General features: G+C 44.4%; 1 protein-coding gene across 2 annotated transcripts in view; it reads left to right on the forward strand.

Moving 5' to 3' along the window:
- Positions 1-16,879, forward strand: part of LOC115087403 (enoyl-[acyl-carrier-protein] reductase, mitochondrial-like) — a 72,065-nt gene extending 55,186 nt beyond the window's left edge. For both annotated transcript variants that reach the window (XM_029594546.1, XM_029594545.1), the window contains 2 exons: positions 1,796-1,868; positions 16,203-16,879. In XM_029594546.1, the coding sequence (XP_029450406.1) occupies positions 1,796-1,868; positions 16,203-16,366 (237 nt within the window). In that variant the 3' untranslated portion in view covers positions 16,367-16,879. The remainder of the gene's footprint in view (positions 1-1,795; positions 1,869-16,202) is intronic.
- Positions 16,880-17,308: the final 429 nt, after the last annotated feature.

Below are 17,308 nucleotides of genomic sequence, written 5' to 3' on the forward strand. Positions count from 1 at the left end.
GGTCTTTAACCGTAGATGTCCCCTCCAGTCCTTCTTCAGCAAGGAAACTTGAAGCGTCTCCACATCAGGGGGTAGGGGGTGAGGAGAAATCAGAACAGTAAAATGAAATCAAAATGATTTTAACTGAAAAATTGGTAAGGATATTTCCATTTGATTTTTTGGGTTCAAAAGATAATTTCCCATATTTGTTTCAAAATGCCTATTCATTCTGTTCATTTTTGGAAATTTATGTACCTCAATGCCATTTTACATACAGAAAATAGAATTTAATGCGCATAAGTTGTACAATGAGGTAAAAATCAAATATCTGCGCATAAACCACTGAAAAGAGAACAAATGCAGTTCCTTAAAAACTTTGAACTAAAAAGTGCTATTATCGCTGCTTTTCAGGGAATCGTCCCAATAGGACATAGCTACGATAGAAAATAGCTTCTTTTGCTGTACTCTGGCCAAGTGAGAGGCATGCAGCCTGAATAAAGCTACGTTGCTTCAAGTTTTAATGTGGTTGTCAGCTAGAGGCCCCTGTTTGGAATGCTGTAACTCGCTCTGAGGTATACAGGGAAAGGCAAGAAATCTCAGCAAAGAGACAAGTGCCCCCTGCAGGTAATGCAGCAGACATAAGACACTTACAAAAGGTTCTCTTTCGGCCCTATTGATGCCAGCAGTGTGATTGAAGTGGAACACTGAAAGAAAAACAAAAAAACAGCCCCAAATCTAATTTCACAATGAACTGCAACTCTAGTTCCTTATGTAAGCACTCAGCATAAGCAGGTCAGAAGACAGAACAACTTTGGTGGGATAGACTGTGTAAAAGGATTCCTCTCCATTTTGCACTAGGGAGTGACCACGCAATCAACTTAACCATCTAGAATAGAGGTGGCCACCACCAGACCTCCAGAGCCACAGACAGGCCTGTTTTTTTCATGATGTCCATAATGAATAGGCATGAGATTTTCAGGAGTATACAAATCAATCTCATTCTTATTCATTGTGGATAGTCTGAAAACCAGGTTTGTTTGTCGCTCTTGAGGACTGGAATTGGCTACCTCTGATCTATAAAGAAGCTTCCTGCCCTTCAGGGCCAGTGCAAGGGGATTAGATGCCCTAGGAACCTTCTGCCTTGCGACCCCCCCCCCCCAGTCGCACTCCCCCTGGTTTCGCCGACCCCCCCCTGCCTTTGGTCACAGCCCCAACTCCTAGCTCTTGCAAGCGGCCCCACATGGCTTGCGCACCCTAATGGTTGGCGCCCTAGGTCCAGGCCTAGCTCACCTAGGGGTAGATTTTCAAAGGGTTGCGCGCAACCCCTGAAAACCTACCCCTGCCTCTCCCTGCGCGCGCCGAGCCTATCTTGCATAGGCTCGGCGGCGTGCGCAAGCCCTGGGACACGCGTAAGTCCCGGGGCTTTGAATAAGGGGCTGGCCGGGGGCGTGTCCGGGGCATGGCGGCGGTACGAGGGCGGGGCTGAAGGCGTGACGGCAGTCCAGGGGCGGGGCCAAGTGCTCCGGTACAACGGCCTTAGTAACATGTGGCCCTTTATAGTGATTTCTGATCAGCTTTTTAAGTTTCAAACCTTGAACTGTTTTCTAAAGAATAATACATATCCTTGGTCTAAAGGTGTTTGGGGTTTTTTTGCCGAGTCCTCAGCCCAGAACCCTTTTGATCCTGCTCCTTTTTCCTCATTGCTAAAAAATAGAAGGTGGAGGAGGCCGACGCTGGCCCTGGCCTGGCACTTTTTTTTATTTAGAAAATCACCACTGCTGGACTGGTATTAATTCTGAATATTTTTGTGTTTAAGAAAGCATTGATATTTAAAGATATCAACATTTGTGGATTCTGGATGACCCAATGGAAAAGGAACAACATGCATGGTAAGTATTCCATGTGATTTTTGTTCCATGCTGTACCATTCATACAGAGCTGCAGGGGTGAAGCAAAGACGATCTTGCCTTTCCTTTCACATGGATTCTGTACTGGCTCTTCCTATATTGTATAAGCATCACACAAAAGAAGAACTTTGCACCTTACAGTTTCATTTTTTTATTATACAATCACAAATATTACAAACTATCTAAACAATTAAAATCTATCTCATACATACCCCATACATTCATCATTCACATCACATAAAAGCAAATACGTTATTATTCATCTACTTGTTATACATCTATTATTATTAATCTTGCTTATTATTCCTCTGCTTAATTCATTAGTTGGTTATTTATGAAACAAATCCTCCTCTACTTAATTCATTCACAAATTTGTTCAAATTGCGAGTCCAATTCCAACAAAGATCTCTGTTTCACCCTTTTTCATAAGGACTTCCTCAGGGACTAACTCAGGAGCGTCAGCATCTTCAAATATCAACTTCTTCCACCGTAATTCTATAACCAAAATATTTTAAATTACTAATGCATTACTTCCTATACCTAAAGTAGCCACACGCAGCTGTCAATATGGCCTTAAACTCACCAAATGTTCACAATATAATTTCACTGCAAACCCTCCATCAAAAATTGGTAACACAGTGACACAATGTTAAATCACAAATAATTCACAGCCTTCACAGCTTCCTTACTGGTTCACCTCTTCGAAACATTAATTCAATATCTATAACACATGAAAAATATGGACATTAAGTATGTATTACCATTACCAACAAATATCATACTGACGCTAACTTCCAACCGTTCGTACTCAAGTTTACCCGGAATTGACGTGCTCCTCATGATCCGTAAAGCGTAACCACGTAGCTATGATTACCCTGTCTTTATCATACACATGCGATGAATACACTTAGAGTGATCAAATACATCTGAGACCAATCATCACAATGAATTACCTATCACTCCCAACCTGATTTACCCATGTATCTCTCTCCCATGACCTATCAACAGCAATGAATAAAGCAATCTTTAATCTACCATCACTCACAAAAAATGTAATCTACTCAACTGGCACATTAAGACCTTTTGGGGCAGAAGTAGACCAATTAAAAATAAAGTGAGTGATTGAGAGCCTGTTTGTGTGAAAGAGAGTATGTGTGTGTGATTGAGAGCCTATGTGGGTTTGAGAGCCTTTGTGTGTGAGAGAGATAGCATGAATGTAAGTGTATGATTGAGAACCTGTATTTGTAAGTGAGAGAGATCATGTGTATGTATGATTAAGAGCCTGTGTTTATAAGTAAGAGAGAGAGAATATGTGTCTGTGTGTGACTGAGAGCCAGTGTAGGTGAGAGAGCATGTGAGTATGTGATTGAGAGCCTTTGTGTGTGAGTGAGAGAAAGAGCATGTGTATAACTGTGTGAATGAGAGTCTATGTGAGTGAGAGAAAGAGACAGCATGTAAGTGTGTGTGATTGAAAACCTGTGTGTGTGTTTGTGTGTGTGAGTGAAAAGACAGCATGTGTGTAAATGTGTGATTAAGAGCTATATAAATGAAAGAGAAAAAGCATGTGTATATGTGTGTGTGATTGAGGGGCTATGTAAGTGAGAGAGCATGTGTATATGTGTGTGTGATTGAGGGGCTATGTAAGTGAGAGAGCATGTGTATATGTGTGTGATTGAGAGCCAGTGTGAGAGAGCTTGTGTGTGACAGAGAGAGGAGAAAGTTGCAAGCAAACCATCCCTCCTCCTTTGAATTCAAAACAATCTCAGGGCACCTGGACATCAAACGTTCCTAGATAAGCAGAGCAAAGCATTTTTTAATCCCTATTTTTCATTATTGGGTCTTTGTGTCTGCTATTTTGAAATATTTTATTGGTTTCTAGAAATTTTTTATATGAGTTTTTAATTATTGGATATTCCACTCATCAGCAATTTTGAAATCTGTTCTTTTTGTTAGTATGGTTTTACTGCTACTGATTTTGTATTTCCTGATTTGTTTTATAAGGATGGATGATGTTTCTCTTTTTCCTTTGTTACATTACATACAGTCTCTCTGGCTTATTGCGGTTTCCAGTTCAGTCTTTGTCTGCATGCTTCTAGTTATGCGTTTTGGTCTCTTTATTCTTTGTTAGGTGAGGGTCAGCACATGTGATTCAGGTGAGGTTTTCTGCTGGCGTGTAGTTTCTGTGTAGGGCTCTATAGCAGGCTGGCTTGGTCCGTTTTCCTAATAGGAGGTGTATTGGTGTTTTAAGGCCTGGTGTAATATTTTCAGTGTTGCCTTTTCTTAGGTAAGGCTGCTACTGTTTAAGTGCTGGAACTTGGTGTTTTGGTATGGGATGTTTTCTGTTTATGCAATTTCTGTTCAGGCAGAGTACTTGTTTTTCCCTTGTGTCATTCTTAACAATAAAAATAATACTGGACCTTTATTTTTTATTTCCACTGTGAATTGTAATGAGCAGTGCGTCACACACGTAAGCGTGGTCCGTCAGGTGCGTCGCAATGGGAAAAAGGTTGAGAACCACCGCTCTAAGGTGATGGCTGGCTTTTACATAAGACAGATGCCTCTTTCTCTATTCCCTCTCTGCCTATGTGTTTGCACCAAGCGGCACCCATGGGGGGTGGGGGATGTCACTGCATCACTTACATGACAAGTGCTTTGTACAGTTAGGTCTACACAACTTTGGGGCAAGGCCCACTTTCTCTCCCTATGCTGGACAGGGGTTGTGTGTCCAAACAATGCACTTGCCACAACAATTGTTGTGTGTCCAAACAATGCACTTGCCACTAATTTTGGGGGATCATCCAGTCACTACATGCCTCACTTTCAACCTTTGCCATTTTCATTCCTCCCATTTGGAGATGTTTAAATATTGCGGGTTCATCATAGCCTTTCAGTCTCCACACTGCTGGGAATGCCAGATCTGCTCTGCCCTGTTAGGGATGGCTCAATTAGGATGTCAGGCCCAGTTGGTCTGGGGCATCACATTTGTAACACTGAAGCTGCAGCCAGTGCAATACTGGGCCTAGCATGTGCACTTAGTGAGATCACACCAACATGTGTCTCTGGAAGACATGCTGCAGAGTGATCAGTGACGTGCATAATTATACTATGAGGCTGATGTTTTTCAGCTATGACATGTGTGGTACCTGTGATGGTCAGCTTCAGGGTTTGATGAGTGCCACAAACAGGTAGCCTTAGTTTAGTTGTGAGTGACAGACATGTGAGATTGCAACACCAGATGCAGTTTCCCAGTCCAGAAGGTCAGCCACAGATAAAGCAAGTGCTATAGTGTTCTTACAGTGTAACCAAAAAAGCATGCATGGACTTAGGTTTTGGCAAAAGGAATTTAAGGCTCATCGTAAACTACAGCTTAGCTTCAACTGTCGTATAGCATGCTGTGGGATGCTAGTGATCTGTCAAAGTCATGGTAGTGCGATTGATGAAGCCATTCTGTCTTTGCCAGAGAAGATTCCGGATTTGGGTGGCAGCCTTGGCTCCTCACTCCCGTTGCTATTCCCCACACACAGGCAGAGATGAGGTACAATGAGGCATTAATAATGTTCCACCTGCTGTGTTATAGAATGCACCTTTGAGGTTCTCAAAAGTAGATTGCACTGGTTGGACAAAACGGGGGGAGCTTTAATGTATGCCCCACCCAGAGAAGGTGACATAGTGCTGCTCTGCTGTGTATTCTATAATTTAGCTCTATGCCACAGTATACCAATAGAGAAACTTCCAGATCTACCCCAGGATCTGCCATATCTACCCACAGAAGCAGAGGATAACATGCCCACTGGCAGCCAGCTTCGTCAAAGCCTCATAGAACACTACTTTGCTTGAAAGCCCTCATAGACCCCCCTTCTCCTTTCATGGCAGAGTTAGCTCTGCAGCTCTCTCATCTTTCTTTTACTCACTGGTCCTCGGTCTGGCTCAGTGTGTAACACAACCCACTTAGGCTTACTGACACCTCTTCTTCACAATGGAGCAATAGACAGTAGAGCCAAAAGTGTTCTCCAAGATAACACAGGTATTATGCAAATCCAGAAGCCAGGCCAGTCCAGGGGTGGCAGCCAGTCTGTGCAAGTCGGCCTGGTCCCAAGCTACAGGAGGCCTCACAGCTGTCAGCTCTTGGGCAGTGGGGATTCTCTAGTATACACAACTCCCTCACACCTCCTCCGTTGTCACACAGCAGCAGACACTGTGCCAGCAGCCTGCAAGTAGACAGAGGTGCATAATGGCAAGGGTCGGTAGCAGACAAGTGATGGTGGGAACGTTTCCTGCTTAACCTGTCCCCTAGAATCAACAGCAGATATGTGCCACCATTTTGAGCTATGTATAAGAAATTAATTGAGCTACATACGGCAGAACAGAGGTCGGCCTACCCTGACACGGGATACAGATCACCAAGTACGTCTCCAATGATGCAGCCTGGAGTGGCAGCCTCCATGTGGTATCCAGGATCTGATCTACAGAGGGGAAGTACTCCACTGGCTGGAAAAAGGGAGCCTCTAATAGTAGAGCTGGCAGGCCTCAGGCACCACCAGCAGCATCACCCAACCCCTCCCTCCACGAAACATCTCTGCCTCCCTGACAGCTGACGTTCTTGGAACCATGCTGACCCACAAATAACTGCACAATTAGTCCCACTCCTGGTATTAGGTGGAGGAGCCTCGTTGGGGGGGGGGGGGGGGGGGGAGAAGGGTGTACACAACACGCAGATATCTACTCATCCATAAACATGACACAGCATATCTGAGGTATGACACTGGCACCCCCACCTCTCAACCCAAGGAATAAACAGGGAGAGGCCTAGGTGGAAGTTTGAAATACTACACATGATGCCTTTTTCTCTCCAACCTCACAATATTATCTCTGAGGCACCCCTTTCTAAAGCGTGTAAGCACAGGATCACTTGTGTCCCAAGCCAGTATGTGCAAAAAGGAAGCACACACACTGCCTGCTCTGGGGTAGGCATAGATATGGTAAGTGAGGGAACAGCAAGGCCAACAGCACCCCAAAGATACAGATATAGACAGAGACTAACACAGTACATCACTCACCCAGACGCAAACTGACACACATATCTGCTGGGCCAAAGTTGGATACAGACTACATCCAGCAGTTGATGAACCTACACATGGCCAAAGTATTTATTCCTGGCCTGTTTGTCATCAACCATACTTGATTGTCTGTGTCAGCCTGATCCCTACCTGCTAATGAGAGAGTCTGGGTCCTAAGTACGCAAGGAAGGTTCTCTACACCTGGCTGCATGACACATCTGGCAGAAGCATTATATGATCAGTAGGGATGTGCATTCGTTTGCCATGAAATAGGAAATATAGATGATATTTCCTATTTCGTTGCATTTCGGGAGGGGTGCCGAAACGATAGGAAAATCCACGAAATTCGTGTGGTTTTCTTATCGTTTTTTTGAGGGGGGGAGAGAGAGCACATTAAAAAAAACCCAAAACCCAACCCACCCCAACCCTTCAAATTTAATTGCAACTCCCAAGACTTACCGAAAGTCCCTGGTGGTCCAGCAGGGGTCCCGGGAGCGATCTCCCCCTCTCAGGCCATAGGCTACCACTAATCAAAATGGTGCTGGTGGCCCTTTGCCCTTACCATGTGACAGGGGCTATCAGAGCCATTGGCCGGCCTCTGTCACATGGTAGGAGCAATGGGCGGCTAGTGCCATCTTAAAAAAATGGCATAGGCCTTCCATTGCTCCTACCATGTGACAGGGGCTGACTAATGGCACCGATAGCTCCTCTCACATGGTAAGGGCAAAGGGCCACCAGCACCATTTTGTTTACTGGCAGCTGACGCCCCGAGAGCAGGAGATCGCTCCCGGGACCCCTGCTGGACCACCAGGGACTTTCGGCAAGACTTTTGGGGAGTCGGGAGGGTGAAAGGTTGTAATTAATTAAATGTGAAGGGTTGGGGTGTTTTTGTTTTGTTTTTTTTCAGTTCGGGGGCAGCCGACAAAAAAAAATCATCCCGAACCGTGGGAAACGAAACTTCCCACGGTGGGCCGATAACGGGGGCCAAACCAAAAGGTTCAGCCGAATCACATCTCTAATGATCAGCACTTTGAGGTATTGACCTGGGCCCTACAAGCTCTCAGGTGGCATTAACTGCATGTCTTGCAAAAGACCAACTGAGAGATTGCATAAGCCATCATTCAAAACACATGAGACACAGCCAACAGCATAGCAAGTTTTCCACATTGCCCACAAGTCATGGCAGGCATGTGGACCAGCAAGGCCCTCAAACTCTATAACACCTGAAAGGTGGTGACTCTGTTTGGGAAGTGACCTTTCTGCATGTTGTTCGCCCCAGGAGTCCTCTGCCAATGTGCAATAAGGGTGCCCACAGAGTGCGTAGAGAGTGTAACAAATACTAGCTATTGCTACAAACTCCTCTGCATATAATCTCAGTAGGTATGCACATACAAATAGCAGCACACCATGACTAGCCCTGAGCGAACTGGCCAAGGGCCAGCACCATTACATCTCCAAGGGCCTGAATCACTAAGGGTTTTTCCCATAAGACATAAAATGGTTGAAAAGCCTTAATAAATCTGGCCCCATATTGGACAAAGGCTACCTGTGATGGGCCTGGCTAGGCAAAATTTATTTATTCATTTAAAAAGATTTGTTCACTGCATCCTCTAATCCTTCTAATAGACCTTAGCGTTGAGTTCAATGAGGGGAACCTTTTCCTAGCAGACATGTGAGTGCAATTAGAGTCTGGAGAAACTATACTCTAACCTTGACATTTCAGAAGTGACCTTCCAAAAACAGTGAAGCCATTAACCATCTGATTCTCAATCCTGCTTTCACACAGTTAGAACACCTCACTGAGAAGCAAACATAACCAACAGGACATACTAATAGCCAAAGCCGTCACTATCTCAACATGATAGTTGACAGCATAGGTTGGTATAGCCAGGTGCATCTGTGTATGGGTGCATGCAACCACAAATAGGTATGGTAGCTTGCAAATACCTGTGAACAGTGTGGGAATGCCACAATCTTTGACATGCTATTTCCTAAAGTCTGTAACTGAAGGGCTGCTAGGTGAGCACTCTGATGTCAGCAATGGCTCAGAAACTGCTGAGGCAGTGCTGTCATCAGGATGTTTGCAGGCCCACGTGACATAATGCATCCGATGTATTGGTGCATTGCCTCAGAGGCACACGGATGTTAGCTATGAAATGAGGCAGTAGAATGACAACTCTGTGATTGATACCTTTAACTGTCAACCACAACCTTCAGCCTGTGCCTTTAAGCTTCATAGCCATTTGCATATTATATGATTTCTAGAGCCTTTGACCTCCAGGTTTAAGGCCCTGCTGTAGTTCAAACAGACCTATGCCACTATCTCGCCCACATGTGAGGGCTAGGACAGGGTCCAAGAGATAGTTCTGCCCAGCCAAATGGCGCCAGCTAGGGAAAGCTATGTACAACACCGTGTTAGCAGTCCTATAGGAACACTATGGGGAGACACTACTCTTTTACAATCATTATCAAGCCCTGTGTAGATATTTCATGGAAAATCTGAACGTCTCAGAAAATTTGCTCCCTCCAGTTTTGAAGGCTTATTATTTGCTAATACATTATCAGACTCCACAGGAGAATGAGGACTTTATACCTCCATTAGAACTATCACATTTATCTTTACTTCTTGAAAAATCTTCAGAAGAAGGAATGGAATCTTCCACTTTAATTGTAACATTTGCTATTGAGTCAGATCGTGATTTCATTTTGAAATTGTTTTTTCGCAATAGGGATGTTCTGTTTTTAGGACTGAAAGTTCAAATGTTCCCTGATGTAAGCCAAAGTAACTCAATCTAAGAGAAGGTGTTTTCTGCTAATGCGTCCGGCAGTCACAACAATCTGAGTGACTGGAAATCAAAAGTTTCCAGGTATGGCAAGCATGAATTATTTTATCCTTATTAGATTTAATTTTTGGATGCTATTTTTGTCTGCTGTTTTGAAATATGTTTTTGATATTTGAGAAATTAAAAAAATTGTTTACGAGTCTTTAATTAATAGATTTTCTGTTCACCAGCTGTTTTGAAATATTCTTTTTAGTACAGGGTGACCCATGGAAAAGTAGCCTGCCTCCAATTAGCTACTTTTTCATGGGCCACCCTGTAGTATGTTTATACTATTATGAATAATGTATTTATTATATTTCTTGATTTTATTATTTAATGTCTGAGGATTGGTGATGGTTTCTGTTTTTCATTGTTACACTGCATAGAGATTGACTTGTGGTTTTCCTATTCAGTTTTTGCCTGCATGTTTCTATTTATTCTTTATGGTTCCTTTTTCCTGTATTTGGTGAGGGTCTGCCTATGTTCTGCATGTGTGACTGAGATAAGAGATTCTGCTAGCAAGTAGGAATTTATAACATCTTAGTTTGTTCTGTTTCCTAAAATGAGGAGTATTGGTGTTTTAGGGCCTGGTGTAATATTTGCAGTGCTGCCTTTTCATAGGTAGGGTTTTTACAATTTTAAATACTGGCAGTTAGAGCTGTTTGGTGTGGGAGGTTTATTATATTTTAATTGTAATTTACTCATCGCTTTCTGAGGATCAAGCCCACCCCTAACATGCATTACAGTAGCCCTAATGCCATATGGGTTCCAAGTGTCTATTTTTTGTAGGGTTTTCTGGTTGGCACCAAAGAAGTGCATGCAAATACTTGTTTTGATATTCTTTTACCTCATAAGACTGTTCTTTGAATATTCTTTTTCATGTAAAATCTATTTTAAATGCATAATTTTTAATTGTGTACATGGCAAGAGCAGGAGGTAGGGGTGCAAGGGTATAAAATGTGCTTAGGGCACCTAATAGTGCTATACCAGTAATGGGTTCCAGGGGAGGGGGTGAAGAGCCTGAGGGTAGAGGGTGGCAGTGTTTAAAGTTTAGGTTGCTGGAAGGTACCGGGCTTTTTTTGGCAGGCCTGAGACAGAGATTGAATGAAGTGTTTGTGTGGGAGGAGGGGAGGGGGGTACCACAATAATTGTTCGCACAGGGCAGCAAAAAAGCTAGCACTGGCCCTGCTCTCGCTCCCACTCCCATCCTGGCCCTGCCCTGCCAACTCCCCTCCCCTCTGCCCTCACTGTCTATCCCTTCCCTGTCATCTTCCTCCCACCAGACTCCCTTACCCCTCCTCTGTCTCTACTTCTGTCCCTGACCCCTACTCCTCCTCCTCCTAGCACTCCTGCCCTCCTCCTTCCTCTTCCTCTCCTCGCTCCCCCTGCCTCTCATGCTCTATTCTCTCCACACTATCTCACTCCTCCGCACGACCACCACACTACTCCTCACTCCTCCACGCCTTACTCCTCACTTCTCCACATCTTCACCCTCCTCACTCCTCCATTCCACGCAACTTCATTCCTCACACCTCCTCACCACCACCTCCTTTCCTCCACACAAAAAGACAGAGAAAAACCAGACAAACAAAAACTTTCACACAAGATAGACAAAAGACAAAGGTAAAGGTAGACACAAGAAAAAACAGTAAAGGATAACGCACTCAGAAATCACTGTAAGAACTAATTCACTAAACCTCTCATCTCCTCTCCTCTAACCCATGCCTTGACACACCTTCAAAGTGGCAGCTGTAGGAAATCAGAATATATATGGAAAAAAATAACATGCCAAAATTCATGACATGACGCGATGACACAACGAGCACCGTGATGACTTACCCCGCCACGCGATAACATATGGTGTGTGTTGTGTTATTTAAGTTTGCAACTCGGGAGCAATACGATCAGCCTTGCCATTCCCCTTTTTTATTGCAGCGCTTAACGCGTCATATTTCCACTATATTTATTTATAGTATTTTGAAAAATCTCCCATTAAGAGAGCAAACAATCCAAAAACGGCATTGATCAAACAAGCAAGTAGTTGATTTTAAATGAGAAATCAATTTTGGAATATTTGCCAATGAGTTGAAGTGAAAATTGATCCAGAGGTAAGCTCTACCAATGTATTTTGGCTAGGCATAGAAGCTGATAACTTTACTGAAGCCTGGAGACTAATTTTAGACTGAAAATATTCACAGTCAATAGAAAATGAAGAGTGTACATCACTCTGTTTCTTTAATAATCGCCTGATGGTTTGGAATAACTCTTGGAGGTGATTACATTAATTTCGCAACATTTTGGTACAATAATCTTTCCTAGCCACCTCTTCACAGGTCCTACTGTAGACAATCTTTGCTACAGTTTATTCAAAATTCAGCTCTGCAAAATACCTTCCTCTAGGGTCATTATGACCATGTTTCCCCCTCTTTTAATGGTCCTACATTGACTTCCTATCTGCATCTGCATTCAGTTCAAACTTCTTACCTACAAGTGCATTCACTCTGCACCTACATGCCACCTCTCCTCATATTTCCCCCTATATCCTCTCTGTGACCTCCATTCATTGAGCAAGCTGCTTTCATCTAATTCTATGCCCTTCTCCTCCACTGCCAATTCCAGACTCCATTTCTTTCTTGTGTTAAGTGCCTTGAACGACCTTCCTGAGTTGGTGTATCTTGCCTCGCTCTAGCTGTGTTCAAGTCCTGCTTAAAAATTCACTTCTTTGAGATTGCTTTCAAATGCAAAACCCCAACTCTTCCTGATCTTGACTTTCCCACACTAAACATATTTTATTGCAATAGTTAAGTTATTGTTAGAAAATTATGACATCTCATCTAGCTTGTAAGCTTCATTGAGAAGGGACTCGATCGTGTATGTATCTGTACAATGCTGCGTATGCCTAGTAGAGCTATATAAATATTAAGTAGTAATACTAGATAAAAACAATTCTGGAGGGGTGGGAGGAAGGGTATTCTGAAGCTAGTTCAACATATGTGACCTTTGTCCCCAAATTGTGACACATATTTTTGTACGGATGTGAACCCTGGGCTGAGATGAGAGGTGTCTCCGCACACAGGGAGGAGCCCTGTGAGCCTCACCATCAGTAGGTGCGATGTCAGTGGCATAGGACAACGCTGTATGATAGAGACTTTATTATGAAGGAAAAGCAGAGCGGGAGATGCAAATAAGTACAGTTCTGAGCAGTGGGGTACGCCCAAGGTGATACCACTGAAGTGAAGATCTGGTAGTGGCCCACAGAGCAGGGTACACCAAGAAGTCCCTTCAGATGAGTAGAGATTACCTCAGAAGTGGAGATCCGGTAGTGGCCCGCAGAGCGGGGTACGCCGAGGATGTCTGTACTGAAGATGATGATGATGAAATGACTGAGGAGAAGGACTCAAAAGTGGTTCTTGTAGCTGGTGCGGCAATACCCTGCAGCTCAGGGTATACTGGAACAACTTCTACTGAAGAAGAAAAGGTAGTGGCCCAAGGCATGGGGTACACCGCAGAGAAGCTTCAGTAAAGCTAGTATCGTTGAAGTCTGTAGTAAGTTACTCACAATTGGTAGTTCCAGGAGAGTGTCCCGACAAGTGGGTTAGGTAGATATCCAAGGCAGGAAGGCCCTTCAAGGAGTGGATAGCCAGGAACATGGAAGGGCCCCTGAGGAGCTGGTACCCAGAGCGTCCACACGCCAAGAGAGGCGTGTAGCAGCAGAGGGCTGGTCAGCTTAAGTACAGCAGCGAGTTGACGTCATCCAGAGGGGACACCCCCGAGGTTCCCGCCATGACGTGTACACAAAGGAAGCCCTTGCATGTGCACGTGCCTTAGGTGATTCCGGAGACAAGATGGCGGTTGGCAGCGCCCATGCTGTCCCGGGGACGCCGGTGTTGGTTGGCGGAGGCCATCATTCTTCCTAGGATTGATGGTGCAGGGAAAAAGGAGGTGAGCATGAGGTCACAGCCGTCTGTGACTGACGGGTGTAACTGTGACCTTTTAAAGGTAGGGTCAGATGTGCATTTAACTTTTACCACTATTTTATGTAGTTGGTTCTGCAGTACAGAATTCTGTGTCTTTTAAGCGAGTGTACTTTCAGATGTCACTTCTAGAAGATATATAACACTGAATTCCTAATAAGAGGGGTTCTAGTTCTTTGGTTTTCCATGTGGAGTTCAGGGGGATCAGATTTTGCTTTTTTATAGGGGGTCCTGCTCACTGTTTTATCTGCAGGGTTTATTGGTTCTCACCTGCCCATAAGGGATCTTACTGGTTTTACCACGGATGCCAACATACAGAGAGGCAGCTCCTAGATCGCAATGGCTATATAGCCCCTCTTCTAGTTGTAGCTATGAAGGCAGGGCATACTCAGTACAAGGGCTTAGTCCACATATAGTCCCACTATATCCTGGCATGAATTCTCCAAAAGGTGGCATTCTGTCAGTCTCTTTTTCTGTGGATGGTAGCTCAAACTTTGTGTTTCTGCAACTTTCCGGTGCCAATACACAGGGTGGACACATACAGTATGTGGTGTTCCAGAAGCAACGTTTACTGTTCAGCTTGTTCAATGTAATTTAATTGGCACCAAATAAATTTCCTTCTTTTCACATCCATAATCGCAGCAATAAACCAAAATCAAAATGATTTGTGTTCAGTGTGGTCCCTTAGTCCTTTCCCAGGGGTCCCCTTCTTCCCATGAACAGAATATAAGGTTGCCAGGCATGGGTTTTCATATCCCTTAAGGATTTCCCTTGCACACAATCCCTGGGGATCCATTGCTTGATCCCCCAAAAGTCCAGTCCTCAAGATCCCCTTGCTGAATCTCCTGTGTAGTCTCTGGTTTCTCCTTTCAGCTCTGGATTCCAGTTGGCATTCACTCCCCCTCTTCCAAAATTCTCTCTGATGGCACAGACCTCTCTATCAGATAGATTCAAAAGAACTGCAAACCGCTTCTCTCTCTCTAGAGCAGGAAAGGTGGACCAAATCTTCCATCCAAACAAAAATCATACATAGACAAAACCACTCAAAAATCAATGAAACCCCTTTCACAAACCACTGGGTATTGGTGTCTTTGCTTCCTAAACTACTCAGCACAAGTGCTGAGCCAATACTGAGTAAGGATAGGAGTAGCTGCAAAACTCAGCCTCGTCTTCTCCAACTCCAAAAAAACATCAACACTGAAACTGGGGATAACCTGCTAATATGGAGGCGGGAATCAATAGGAATGCGCTTTCATTAGAAACAATATATATAATATCAGAAACATTTTTTTAAATGAAATGCTAAAACCCCACAACATTTTTTTCATCTTTAGTGTGCACTAATTCAAAACAGCGCACCCTAATTCGAGACAGGGTACACTAAAAATGAAGAAAATTTAAAAACTAAAAATTATACAAACTAAAAAAAATGAAAATAAACTAAAAACAAAAATTAAACTAAACTTTTTTTCCCCCCCATTTACACCCCTAAGAATCAACCACTGTGGCAGCTACCACAGGAGGTGCTGTGGCAAGATGGTATACATTCCTTTACTCTGTATTGCTTAGTTCTAACCACTAGGCCAAACTCTCTGCAGAGATCCCAATAGACCTCTGCATCTAGTTCCTCCTTTTTTTGGAGCCTTATCAGGAAGCATGGTACAACTTTTAGTAAATTTCCCTGGCTGGATGGAAACTCTTCAGATTAATATAATTTCTGTGCACGTGTGAGTAATCATTGGTGTTTTATTAAATGCCTGAAGTGCAAATGTTTTGTGTGGCCTAATGGAGTTTGTTAGTCCTGCTGGTAAGTGGAGAGGATTTTTTCTTTATATCCTGGCTGTTTGGATAACTCTCTCAGCTGTGGAAACCCCATGACTCATTCTTTGTGATTTGCTGCTGATTACCTCAGAAAAGTAAATAGAGTGCTTTCACACTGGAGCCATCAAACCCATTGTGTTGAACTGAAGATATTTAATCTTGGGGTTTGGGTTTGTGGATCTAGAAGCTCACTAAGACTATTGGAATAGACTGCTAAAATTTTATTGAAGGTACAAGGGATAGTAGTCTTGAGTCACAGAAAGGAAGGATTTTGATTGTATTTCTTTTTTACCCTGTTCACTAGATGTTACATTCCATGAATCTCTGGGGCCAGTACACTACTACACCAATTGACCAGGTGCCACTAGAAGAATCCATGGATATCAGGACTTTTATTTTATATGCCCTTACTGGATGTTACATATACACATTTCCTTGTCTAAATCTAATGACATGACATCTGTGACTTTTTTTCTTTTGCATTAAATTTCTTAGGTTTCCTCTCAATTTTCTACAGCAACTATACTGAGAATCTAGGGTGAGATTTGAGGGGGGGGGGGGTAAGAGGAAGAGGCAGCAGGGAGAAAGGAAAGCAGAAAGTTGTGTACACTGCTCGAGTTTAACACTGCTATTTTTATACAGATCTGAACAAGATAATGTCTATGGTATTAGAGCTGTCTGAGCTGGTCAGAAGAGGACAACTGTCTGCTCCAGTCTGCACCCAAGTTCCATTCCATGACTACAAACTTGCACTGGAAGCCACTATGAAATCCTACTGCAGCAAACATGTGCTCATGATGGAATGAGCACACTGCATGCCAGCTCCGGGATAATGCGGGCATCCAGGACATCACTCGTTTGCATCCGCCCTGTCACACTCCAAATGAATATCGCAGACAACATGTTTTGGGTTAACAGGGCCGCAGCTTTAATAAACGTGGAGGCCCAAGCCTCTGGATTAACATTACAACTTCAACAACAAAACCAACCAATCGTCCGCCACTCCTCCAGCAAGACGATCCTCGCCAGCCACACGGCTCGTCCATCGGCCCACACAGAGTTCAGGCCCCCACCACCTGCCAGCAAGGAGCCAAACCCGGTGGGCCCCCGCCGCCGACCAGCAAGGAGCCAGGCCAGGAGACTCCCGGCGCCTGCCAGCAAGGAGCCTGCAACCGACAACTACCCCAGTTGTCCACCATTCTCAAATTGCCACATAATTCCATCTTATTAGATACCCCATGCATAAGCTGTATCGGCTCGGGCCATCCGCACATCCACCACTCCCCTCCAGCTGCGACAAACAAGAACACCACCAAGTACAAGCAAAACAATATAAGGGTGGGTGGGAGGGAAAAACGGCCGGCCGGCTCTCGGGGCAGTTGCGGCGAAATGCAATGCTGACGCTGCGCTGCCCCGAGACTCCGCCTCCCCTCAGCTGCCCTCATGTTCGCCGACCAATCCTAGTTGGCCAACACGACTGCCGCTCTTCTGCCTGCCAATCCCTGCTCTGCGTTCGCAGGGCAACATTCCCCCTAGCCAAGCCCCTCCACCTTCCTGACCCTAGCCTGACCTAACTGACTCCCCCCCTCCCTTTCAGAGGCGCCCGCCACGGGACCGGGCCTGCTCGCAGAGTGAGCCTGGGCCCACATTACCCTGGCCAGCCGGACACAGGGTCCAGCTGACCTCTCAGGAAAACTGTTAGTATTCACTTGCAGATGACCCTACTAGGGTACGGTAAATTGAGAACT

This window comes from Rhinatrema bivittatum, chromosome 3 (assembly GCF_901001135.1).
Source record: "Rhinatrema bivittatum chromosome 3, aRhiBiv1.1, whole genome shotgun sequence".
NCBI lineage: Eukaryota > Metazoa > Chordata > Amphibia > Gymnophiona > Rhinatrematidae > Rhinatrema > Rhinatrema bivittatum.